Consider the following 12,510-nt stretch of genomic DNA (forward strand, 5'->3'; position numbering starts at 1 on the left):
AGGAAATATGAGTCCTTCAACTTGGTTCTTTTTCAAGATGATTTTGGCTATTCAGAAGTCCCTTGCAATTCTATATGAATTTTAGGATCAGTTTGTCCTTTTCTGCTAAAAGCAGTTGGAATTTTGACAGGGATTCTATTGAATCTGTAGATTGATTTGAGAAATATTTCACTCTTGATACTAAGTCTTCCAGGTCATAAAAATAGGCTGTCTTTTCATTTAGATCTTTAATTTTTTTCTTTTAATTTTATATATATATGTATTTATTTTATTTTATTATTATTATTTTTTTTTTACTTCATCTTGGAGAATTCATGTCAGTACATTTAGTTACCCTTCATGTTTCTTAATGGGTACATAATATTACAAGGTATTGTAGTGTAAGATATGAACCATTACCTCTATGTAGGTTGTTCACATATTTTTCTTATCCCAAACAGTTTTTCAGTGAACTTTATAAGTTTTTGCCCTTTTGCCAGTATTTCCTTATAGAGTATTTCTACAGGTGAAGTAGCTGAGTTAAGAGCCATGTATATTTTTAGTTATAGTAGTTTCTCTTAGATTACTCTACCAAAAAAATGCCTGTATACACCTTCCTTCCCACCAACAGATTATGAAATATCCGTTTCCCACCCTATTGCCAGTTCTGGATATTATCTTAAAATTTTCATCTGTTAATTTTGCATCTCATTTCTGTTTAATTTCTATTTCTTTGTTAGTGAGTTTTATTTAATATGTTAAATATGAATATGTGTACTTATCCTCCTATGTTTATAGCCTTTGCCTGTCCTAATTTTATTTTTATAGTAAAAACTAACTCTCTGTGGCAATAACTCTTTTTGACAATTGGGTGTTTTAAAAATGGGGTCCACATTATAATTTTATTGTCTTAAAAATAGGTCTTCATTTTCATTATGTATTATGAAAATGTATTAATCTCTTTTTCTAGGTTGTCCTCCAAAGGAGTATGGAACGAGTACAGTCTTTTTTTCTAAGAAATAAATGTCGCCTGCCTCTCAATCCAAGTCTTGTGGCAAAAGAATTAAATATTAAGGTGACACATAAAATACTTATAAGTTCATATTACATTTCAAAGTAATGTGTAGGAAGAAGGCAAATGGGCAGGTATGCTTAAGGCAAATGAGGATAAAACCTGCATAGGTTGGTTATAAATATTTGTGGATGTCTGCATAAGATCCATATTTGTCTCAGTATATTTTTACGTAATCACCATTCCTGAAAGAATAAACAGTATAAAATTATTTACTACCTCAAATTAAACTATTTTTTTTTACCGTGGTATAATAGCTACATAAGAAGCATATGTTGTAATTTCAGTGATAAAACTGTTCAACTAACAGACATTGTTTCTCCTTCCTTTGGCCAGATAGACTCTTCCAGGTTTATACTACTTTTTAAAGCTATAGAAAAGTAGTTGAATAATCATCAAAATTGAGTAATTTTATTTTGAAGTGGGCTAATCATACAAATAGTGGATTTTCTCTACCACAAGTTCAGCAAAGCAGCCAATTAATTCATCCATTAGTGTCAGATTTTAAAAGGCCAGGGTACAACTATCTATGGAGTTTGAGATTTGAATTTTTTTTTTAAGCTGAATTTGGCTACTCTTCATTGAAATTTAACAGTGGATACCTGACTTGTATAATTATGTCATTTGGGGGCAGGGTGATTATCTTTTTTTCCCCTTCAGTTTTGTTTGTTATTTACCTTTAAATTGGTCTGATTGTCTTAAATTAGTTTTTTAACCAGTTTTATTTTCAAATAAGATTTCATCTTTGCTAATGAAATTGTTCGATTCAATGTCACTATGTGATTCTATGGCTAATTATTAATTATAATAGTACCATAAATAGAAGAAATAGAGATCTCATCCCAGATTACACTGCTTTAGAAGATAAGAATATACAAAATTTTGTGCTCTGTTGAAGGTCAAATTTTGAATAGTTTTGTCTCAAATTTTTAAGGTTTTGCTTCTCTGCCTAGAAAGTAGTAGATGATATATTACGCATATATGTTATGTTTAAGTTTTAAAAAGCATTTTTATATACCTCTTATCTGACAGATAATCTAAAAAGAAGTTCACATGTGTTGTTTTATTTGCCATAATTCAGAGGAACAAATGAGAGGAGAAATGCGTAGGACAGAAAAACCTTAAACACATTTTTATTCCAGTGTTATCTTTCTAATACTTAATATGTTATATTCGTAGTCATGTTCCTTCTTCAGTTCTAATGCTGTGCCCCTAAAAGTCACAATGGTGAATGCTGATCCAATGGGTGAAGAAATTAATGTCATGTTTAAGGTGAGCAAAATAAGGTTACTTTGTTTTTAAATGAAAATTTAAAAATTCTTTTCTCAAATTCCTTTTCCAAAAGTACGTTTGTTTATTTAATATTAAATTGAATCATTATGTGAAAGGTTATCACTGACATAAACTGTTCCCAAACTGGTAATGGGATAAATACAACTCTGGGCTAGAGCTGCTGCCATGCTGGTTGGGCACGTCATAACTCCAGGCAGTGCCTCTCACACAGACTGTGATGCGAATGGTGCCCCCTAGAGTTGTGTAGCGCAAAACTGCAAAACCATGAGCAATGGCGCTGGTTTTTAGAAACATACTGACTTAACTGTGGGAAGTAGCAGGAGTGGAGTACTACAGAGTAATCCGTTATCAGTCACAGTTCTGTGCATTATGACTACATATTTTGAATGAAGAATGGAGAGTTTTAGTTAATGAGTTTGATTAGTGGAGGTTCATAAGGATAGCTTCTCTTGAACAACCTTTGATATACATAGCAACTTTCTGTATACTCGGATTTGGTTTTAGACTCTTATTTTACTGATGTATTTGCCTTTTCCTAAAACAGTATCATCTGTTTGAATACAAACATTTTATACATTGTTTTAATATTTGTTAAGGTAAATCTCCCTTTTATTTTTTTCATAATTTTCTTGTAGTCTCAAAAAGGTATTCATTATGTATTTTTAAGTTATTTTACTTAATTTAAAGAAGAAAAGGAAAACTTGATGTGATTCCAGTTAGAATTAATTTATTTTGGGATGGTTAACTTTTTTATTTAAAGCAAACTTTATTTTGAGATAATCGTAGATTTGTAGTTTATTGTAAGTAATTACACAGAGATCCTATGTCCCCTTTACCCAGTTTCCCCCAATGGTGAGATCTTACAAAGCTATTGTACAATATCACAATCAGGATATTGGCATTGATACGTCAAGATATGGAATATTTTGATCATCACAAAGATTCCCCCCATTTACCCTTTTAAAAAATTTAATATAATTCATATACCATAAAACCCAGCCTTTTAAAGTGTATAGTTCAGGAAACAGAGAAAAAAAGAGGTTAGAATACTGTAGAAAAATTAAAAGACAGTTCTGCTAATGTCATTTTTCACTTTTTTCACTGTTTCCCTCTCCTTCCTATATAGTATGTAATCTATTAAGTTTTTAGAAAAGTATAAGTTTAATTTTGTTTCCTTGATTTCAAGGTTGGTGAAGATCTTCGGCAAGATATGTTAGCTTTACAGATGATAAAAATTATGGACAAGATCTGGCTTAAAGAAGGACTAGATCTGAGGATGGTAATTTTCAAATGTCTTTCAACTGGCAGAGATCGAGGTAAATCTGTAAGCTGTGTCTTGGTCCCTTTTTTTTGTGCTTGTGAACTTAGCTCAGGGTGTACCTGCCCTATGGGTCCTGATGCTGGTACACTATGATCTCAGTTGTTTCATATTTTTTTTAGTGTTTCTTTATTGATTCTTTTACTCACAATTAAATAACTCAGTGAGTAGCTCTAATAAGTGCTTTGCAGTAACCAGTGGTATCCATTAATTGACCCGCGAGAACTTTATGGTCTTTAGCTTTTGACTTAATATTAAGGCCATCCTTAAGTTGAAACAACTTTTCATTTTTGCAAAATAAAATAATGGTTACAAAGTTTTTTTCTGCCAGGAACAAACTTCACTCATTATTTATTGAATAAGTTTTTCCTCACCACGTATTTTAAGTGTGAATAATAATAGTACTACACTCATAGAAATACTGATAATTAAATGAGATAATGAATGTAAAACACCTCAGTATCTGATACATATTAGGTGCTCAGTAAATCGCAACCATTACCATTATTCTTATTCAACAAATGTTTGTTGCATATCTAGCATCCGCAAGATGCTACTAAGATGTAGTCCTTATATTTTTGAGGGAAGCAGTTGAAGACATACACAAGTAATTAGAACATGCTTTAGTAAGCTAACAGCTCTAAGAATTACAAAGGCAATGCTCTGAGGGTTTAAAAGAAAGAAAGATCACCCACAGTTGGTAGAAATAAGAAATGCTTCACAGATTCTAATCATTATCTTGTCTAATCATCCTTCTAATATTTGCCATTCAGTTTGTGCTTAACTGCCTATAGTGAACTACTTCAAGGTAGTTCACTCTGTCCTGGATAGTTCTGATAGCTGTAGAGTTCTTTCTTGTATTTTAGACGAATGGGAACTGACTCCTGGTGTCTTCCAATCATCAGTTCCAGTTCTGTTCATAGACTATCATATAATTAAGTCAGATTCTTCATGATGACCAATATTATGGCGTCAGATCCTGAGTTCTATATTCTTCAGTGATTTGTCATATGTGATTTTAAATTACCTTATCAGCTAATTGTTTTTATTGTAAAGGGCTCAAGTGATTCCTAATCTCTAAGAATGTACCTGGGTTTTATGCAGAAGGGTGGGCAAAAAGTCACACATATGGAGCTTATTAACAAATAAAACCATCATGCTAGCTCCTGCTAAATCATGTCTTGGCCATTCTGTACATGTACATTTTGAATCTTAGACCCAAGTGTAGGACCATAACTATTAACTTTCTTGTTATATTTGAGCCATTACTTTTCAGCCTATTGGTTTCTTTTTAAAGTCTGAGTTTTGTTAGCCATTGTCAAACCTCTTAGTTTGTGTCTTGAACCAATTTGAAGAACATACATTCTGTAGCTTTAAGTCATTGAAAAAATATATTTACTAAGAAAGGGCCAAGCACCAACCTTTTTGGCATGTCACTAGAGATCTTCCTTCAGGTGATTGTTAAATCTTTGGGTATCGTATTTTACTTTGTTACTCATCTACTTCACTGCGTTATCAACCATTCCACATTTCTCCACTTTATCCACCAAGGCAATATGAGAGCCTTATCACCTTTATTCCTTCAGGTTAGGATGTACAAACTTTATCTTCTCAAAAAGGAAATTTGGTCAAGAATTCTTGCTGGTTGTTTTTCATATAAGTCTTATAAGATGAACGTTTTATCAAGTAAGATTCTTTTACAATAGTCTACTATCTCATTAGATTAATTTTTCTGTCACATACTTATTTCGTATAGTTGAACATCTTTTTCTTCTTATGGAATCCCTTGAAACTTTGGAGACAGTCAAATCGCTCTTGTTTTTTATGTTGTTTCTAACTAATGATCGAGTACTTATTTTGTGTCTCGTCCTGTGCTCAGCTTTTTACTTGTGTTATCTTGCCGTATCTTTATTTTTCCAATGAAGAAATCACATCCATATCTTCTGAAGTTTTTAACAGACACCTCAGTCTATAATAATCCCTCCCTTCTCCAGACTTAGCAGACTTTAATACTCACCAGATATTTACTGCACAGTTTGTGTCTTTCCTGCTAGATTGATTTTAAGTTCCCTCAGGTTAGGGACCATATCTTATTCATAGATAGTAGTACTTTGTATATCTTATGAACTTTGGTCCACTGTTTTATACATGGTAATTTGTACATATGTATATTTATAAAATTAGAAATTTATATGTATATTAACAATTTGATTAAACATAGTTATAGAATCAAGATGCAGGTACTCATTGAAATGTTGTCACTGTGAACTATAAACTAGATGATATAAGCAAGACAACATAAAAATGCCAAATGAATTCATTCTGCCATATTTGACCAGACTACTTGGATTATAACCTGGCCCTGCATACTTTGTTTTGGGGTGGCCTAGAGGTCTTGGCCTACTTAGTTTCTCCCAGTCCTTTGTCCAAAGCAGGTCTCTGTATGCATATCTTATTTTAATGCCAATGCATCGCCTTAATTTTTTAAATATATAAAACTAAATTTTAAATTATATAAATAATATATGCAACATAGTAAAATATTCATATACCATGTAATAGAATAAGTTGAAAAATAAGTCTTTCTCTCACCCCTAACCTCAGTCCTAGGCATGCTACTCCTATACAACCACTTATATGACCTTATGTAGCCTTCTGGGAATATTTTGTGTATATTCTAATATAATAGTCTTTCTTTTAAACATAGTTCTCCATCTGAATTTTATCTTTAAAAATATATTTTTGAGATCTTTCTACGTAAGCACATAGAGCTCTGCCTCATTGTATTTCATTGTGTAGATGTCCCGTAATTTACTTGTTTGATACTTCTTTTAAAGGAATTATAGAGAAAACAAAAAAATGGGTTATCCAGCCAGGCATTTACATTTCAATTAGGAAGATAAAACACTTGAGACAGTAAGCAAGTTGCAAGGCAATCCTAATCTGTTCTTCCTTTTGAAAGAGCTTAATGCGTTCTCAAACACTGTTACCGTGCCCAAATACATGATTAGAGACAGTTTTTTTGTGCGTATGTGAAGTAGGACAGCATGTATCTTAAAAGTAATTTTATTAAAGATGTCAGTATCATCTAGTTTATAATTAAAATTGTTATTCTTTGGTTGGGGGTAGCATACATACAGACTATAGAGTCTCAAATAGTTAAATTTAACTTTTACATTGTGGATCTTCTGAAAATAAAAAATAACTTTGATTACTGGTGTTTCTAGCATGGGCTGCAGACATATATATATATATATATATATATTATATATATATATATATATATATATATATATATATTTTAATACTTGCCAGCTGATGTCTTATGTCAAAGATTGAAAGCTATAAATTTTTTAAAGGCTTGCTTATGGAAGACATTTTCACACAGCTTAATGTTTTGTTATTAAAGGCATGGTGGAGCTAGTTCCTGCTTCAGATACTCTCAGGAAAATCCAAGTGGAATATGGTGTGACAGGATCCTTTAAAGATAAACCACTTGCAGAGTGGCTGAGGAAATACAATCCCTCTGAAGAGGAATATGAAAAGGTGATTAGCATATCTCCTTATTCTAAATAACTTTGTCAAAATGATTTATGTATTATGTAGTTCTTCACTGCTTTTATTTTCCACCTCTGGTAATCAGCCATTTAGTCTTAAGTCATGAAAACATCTTTCTCTAAAAAAAAAAGAATATTAAAAAAATGCATTTAATGGCAGGAATTTGAGTGAAACCAATGCTAAATTACCCAGAAAACTTTCCAAACATGTATTTAGAGGCCAGAAAAACAGAGGTATTTATATAACCCATAATGTTATATTTCAGAAAAGTCTTGGAAAAAGTTATGGAAATAAGTAAGAGTGTCTGCATCATGTGGTAGTTAAGAGCAAGATTATGCGCCAGACTCTCTGGGCTTGATTTCAGGTCCTAAGTCACTCTCCAGCTATAGAGCCTCAGGCAAATTATTTAACCTTTTTGTGTTTCAATGATCTTTGCTATAAAATGTTATAATATATATTATGGTATCATAATGTATATAATGGCTGTAAAAAAATGATAGTATAAAGTTATCGTGAGAATTAAATGAATTAATATGTATGAAGTGCTACATAGAGTAAATTATATAATTAATAGCTGTTACTATGGGAGGCATCATATTTTCTTTGTTTTGTTTTATATTGAATTACATAAGAGGAAAGGGAAATCTCTTAGGACAGAGGTTTCTAATGATCCTAAATCGGCCTAAGGAAGACCCAAGAACACTTTGAATAGTGATGTAAAAAGATCCCAGTTTTAATGTCATTTGCCTAGTTTATGTCAGATCATTAATGTATCACATTTGCAGATAGATATGTAAAAATGCTATCTGTTGACCTAAGAAAATAGACGAATTTTGTCTTTTGTTGATCTTTTAAAATGTTTGAGAAACACTTTCTTTCTTACTTTGTGGTTTGGGGAAAGCAGTGCAGCAGAAGCCGATACTTGTTAATAGTAATGTTGGCTCTTTTGTGATTTGGGATAAGTTGTTTGACACAAAATAATGGTCAAGTAACATACATCGAGGTCTTTTATGCATTTGGCTCTTATGTGCTTTGCTAAGTAAGGAGGAATATAACACAGTGGATTCACATTGCCTGGGTTTGAATCTTGGCTCTGCCACTTAACAATTATGTGATCTTAGGCAAATAACCTCTCTGTGTTTTAGTCTCATGTGTAAAATGGCAATAATAATAGTACCTACGTCATTGGTTTGTTGTGAGATTCTAAATGGGTTACCATATACATATATACATATACATAATCACACATGTACCATGAGGATGGAGATCAGAAGAGTAATAGAGAAACAGAATAGTGCAGTGCCTGGTTTGTGATAAATGGTATGTAAACATTTGCTATCATCTTTATCATCATTAGTAATGATTGCTGGGGGAATTAAAGAATAAAATTAACAACCAAGAATACTTTATCTAGCAAAGCTATCATTTAGAGTCGAAGGACTGATAAAGAGCTTTCCAGACAGAAATAAGCTAAGAGAATTTATCAACACCAAGTCAGTATTACAGGAAATGTTGGAGGGACTTCTTTAAGAAGAAAAAAACATGTATCAAAAACATGAATAAAGGATGGTAATAATTGCATTCCTATCAACGAGTACCTCAAATGGAAAAGAATTAAGTGCTCCAGCCAAAAGACAGAGTGGCTGAATGGATAAGAAAACATGACCCGTACATATGCTGCCTATAAGAGACTCACTTCAGATTAAAAGACACAGAGACAAAAAGAAGGGGATGGAAAAAGATACTGCCTTGATGGATCTGGAGGGTATTATGATGAAAAGTAATTCAGATAAAGACAAATATTGTGATTTCACATACATGTGGAATCTAAAGAACAAAACAACAACAATAAAAATGGAAATAAACTCATAGATACAGAGAATATTTTGAGGGCTACTAGATGGGAGGGGGTTGGGGGGATGGCGATAAAGGCAAAGGGATTAAGAAGTACAAATGGATAGTTAACAAAATAGACATAGAGATATAAAGTGTAACATAAGGAAAACAGTTAACAGTGTTGTAATAAATATGTACGGGGGAAGAAGGGCACTAGATTTAGTGGAGTGATCACTTTGTGAATTATATAGATCTCTAATCCCTGCTGTACAACCGAAACTAATATATTGTATGCCAACTATAATTGAAAAAAAACCTCATTGCATTGTACAATGTAAATATGAGGAACTCATTGTCTATTATATTTCAATAAAGCTGGGGGTTAAAAAGAGTAAAATTAACCACATGGATATGTAGAGCCATATGACTGCTCTATTCAGAAATGTAGTATCCTAAGAATAAACTAAATGCACATGCTGTAGATTAAAATATTCATTGTATGCATTTGCTGTATCTTTCTGTGATATTATGTTAGCAATTTAATCCCCAGGACAGGCAGGACTCAAATAAAAGAAGGTCCCCAGCTTTGAGAAACTTAACAGATGACACATAATGAGTCACCAGATGGGCAATAAAATAAATTAATTGTATTACTGGATGTTTAAAGATATAAGCTGACTTTCTTTACACATGCTTTCCCTACAAGCTGAAAAAAGGGAAAATATTCTTTTATTCTGGTTAATTTTTGTCCCAATGTTATTTGTGATAAGCAGCAGAGTCTGTGAGGAACAAGGTTCCACAAACACAATGCTTAAAAGATGTTCAAATGCAGCACCACATACCTATGTAAGGCCTAGTGGCATCTCTGCCTATTAAAAAGATAAAAGCTAGAGAGAGGGGTAATAACTACCTTTAGAAGGGTGGGGGTTTTTCCCCCCAAATATGAAAAAACATAACCCAGTTTATAAGCTATTGAGAAAATGGATTACAATAGTGTTTTAAAAGAGTGATGAATTACTTTAATCTTTGTAACTCTGCCTCCTTTAAATTTTTTTTCTTTCCTGTCATCATCAGGCTCTTGCACATAATAAATGTTCTTTGGTTTATTGTTGCTTCAGTCTCTGCCCTTCTTTTCTTGTCCACTCTGAGGTCGTCAGCTTCTTTGTCTCCATGGTAACTTGGATCACTTTTCCTTTGGTCTTTCTTTGCGCACAGAGTCTGTCCTTGGGCTCCGGACCACTCCACGTGGGGAAGGAACTTTCTCTTCCTGACCCTGCCTGCCATCCGTACACTTCCAGATATGTAGCCACTGAGATTTTTATTGTAGATAGAATTAGCCATTTTCTGAAACAATAGACACAGTTAACAATTTAAGTTCAAAATCTATTTTTCTTAAAGCACATAATCTTAAAGTCTCCTAAACTCCCATGTGCAGAATTATGAGTCAGCTGCCTTTCCTGCCAGCCCCTCAGTTTCTATTTGGGAACTTTTTCATGATTTAAGCATCATGACAACCTAAGAAGATGCTGTCGCCAACTGAAAGAAGAAACTTAGAAGACTTTTTTTTTTGCTTTTACTGATAATGTTTCAGCTAATCTGTTAGATTAAATGGAATTTTCCTTCCTGTTAAAGAGTTGCTCAAACATTGATGTGCTTCTTATTAGATAAAAATTGACGCTGCTTTGTCCAATAAAATCCTTTCATTTCACACACAAAATTTTTTTTTTCTAAAACTTTTATATCTTTATTTTAGGCTTCTGAGAATTTTATCTATTCTTGTGCTGGATGCTGTGTAGCCACCTATGTTTTAGGCATCTGTGATCGACACAATGACAATATAATGCTTCGAAGCACAGGACACATGTTTCACATTGACTTTGGGAAGTTCTTGGGCCATGCACAGATGTTTGGTAGCTTCAGAAGGTACTAGTATTGTTATCATTGTTGCTGAAGAAAAAAGACGCTTCCTATTTCACAAATTAATGTCCCAAACCCTGCCTTTTTTCTTGCTATTCTTTGTTGCCTTGTAGCTCCCTTTGAGCATAACTGGGGATGAAAAAAGCCCTAAGAGATGACTTTACTACAAGAATGAGTAGGCATGTGTAACCTTCGCTGAAGTGAATTAACATGTATTTTATCTAGTTAGTGGTACCTATTGGAAAAGTTCTCATTCGTATAATGGCAATGAGTACAAAATTTTTCTCTATATTTGTAACTAATGTTCAATCTCTGTTTGGGTATGTTGGATTTATAAATATCACCTTGGGGAATATTTTCATATGTAAGTTCTGCATAAATAATGAGATTATATGATGATTTTCCTGAAAATGTGAGTTTTTAAGAATTAGCAAATTCAAAACTGCCTGGTGCTGTTTCCCAGTTGGAAATTGCTATGACTCAGATAGCTTAGCTCAATAACCATGTAATAACAATAGCACTGTGTGAATATTTTCTGTAAAAAATATTTTGTATGTACTTTCTTTTTAAATAGGGATCGGGCTCCTTTTGTGCTGACCTCTGATATGGCATATGTCATCAACGGGGGTGAAAAGCCCACCATTCGTTTCCAGTTGTTTGTGGACCTCTGCTGTCAGGCCTACAACTTGATAAGAAAGCAAACAAACCTCTTTCTTAACCTGCTTTCACTGGTAATTCTGTTCTTTAAAAGCATTGAATTTATTTTATATTAATGCTTCTGTGTTTCAATTTTTAAAAAAGGATCCTTTGTGATTTTGGAATAAAATTTACTAGTTTAAAATGTCAGATATATTATTACCAACATATTTAAAAATTGTTATATGAAGTATATCAGACACCATTTATACAAAATATAAAAAAATAAGGTTAAAGGGTAGTTCCTCTGCAGGTGAGGAGGAGGAGTAACCTAAAGGGGCCCTGAAGGGGTCATCTGGGATGCTGGTAGGTGTTTTGTGTCTTAATCTGGGTGTGTATGGATTGTGAACATTCATTAACCTGTACACTTAAGGTTTCTGTACTTTTCTGGATATATATTAAGTAAAAAGTAAAAATAGACAGAAAAAAACCCACTGTGATTATGACTAAACTTGATGTAAAAACAGAGTGCTAGACAAAATGAATTTTACAGCTTTAATTACATAAACTGACTTTGTGACTGCCAGCAATTGACTTCTTTGGCTTCATTTTTTTTTTTCATTTATAAGAAAATCACTTAGATTTCTAAAACACTAACAAACTCTTCAAAACTGATTGTTTTTGTTTGCTTTAGTTCTGATTACCTGGCCAGCTTTTAAGAAAGAGTGGAAAAAAGACTTTAAAAAAATTTAACTTACAAACTTTTTTTTCTCCTTTTCTATAGATGATTCCTTCAGGGTTACCAGAACTTACAAGTATTCAAGATTTGAAATACGTTAGAGATGCACTTCAACCCCAAACTACAGATGCAGAAGCTACAATTTTCTTTACTAGGTAAGGT

The 12,510-nt window shown here is 32.8% G+C and overlaps 1 protein-coding gene across 2 annotated transcripts in view; it reads left to right on the forward strand.

The window, feature by feature from the left end:
- Nucleotides 1–12,510, forward strand: part of PIK3C2A (phosphatidylinositol-4-phosphate 3-kinase catalytic subunit type 2 alpha) — an 85,789-nt gene that overhangs the window by 63,368 nt on the left and 9,911 nt on the right. For both annotated transcript variants that reach the window (XM_039851499.1, XM_039851498.1), the window contains 7 exons: nucleotides 950–1,054; nucleotides 2,231–2,323; nucleotides 3,531–3,660; nucleotides 7,072–7,208; nucleotides 10,810–10,979; nucleotides 11,548–11,704; nucleotides 12,394–12,503. In XM_039851499.1, the coding sequence (XP_039707433.1) occupies nucleotides 950–1,054; nucleotides 2,231–2,323; nucleotides 3,531–3,660; nucleotides 7,072–7,208; nucleotides 10,810–10,979; nucleotides 11,548–11,704; nucleotides 12,394–12,503 (902 nt within the window). The remainder of the gene's footprint in view (nucleotides 1–949; nucleotides 1,055–2,230; nucleotides 2,324–3,530; nucleotides 3,661–7,071; nucleotides 7,209–10,809; nucleotides 10,980–11,547; nucleotides 11,705–12,393; nucleotides 12,504–12,510) is intronic.

The sequence above is a fragment of the Pteropus medius genome, unplaced genomic scaffold (genome assembly GCF_902729225.1).
Source record: "Pteropus medius unplaced genomic scaffold, Ma_sr-lr_union100, whole genome shotgun sequence".
NCBI lineage: Eukaryota > Metazoa > Chordata > Mammalia > Chiroptera > Pteropodidae > Pteropus > Pteropus medius.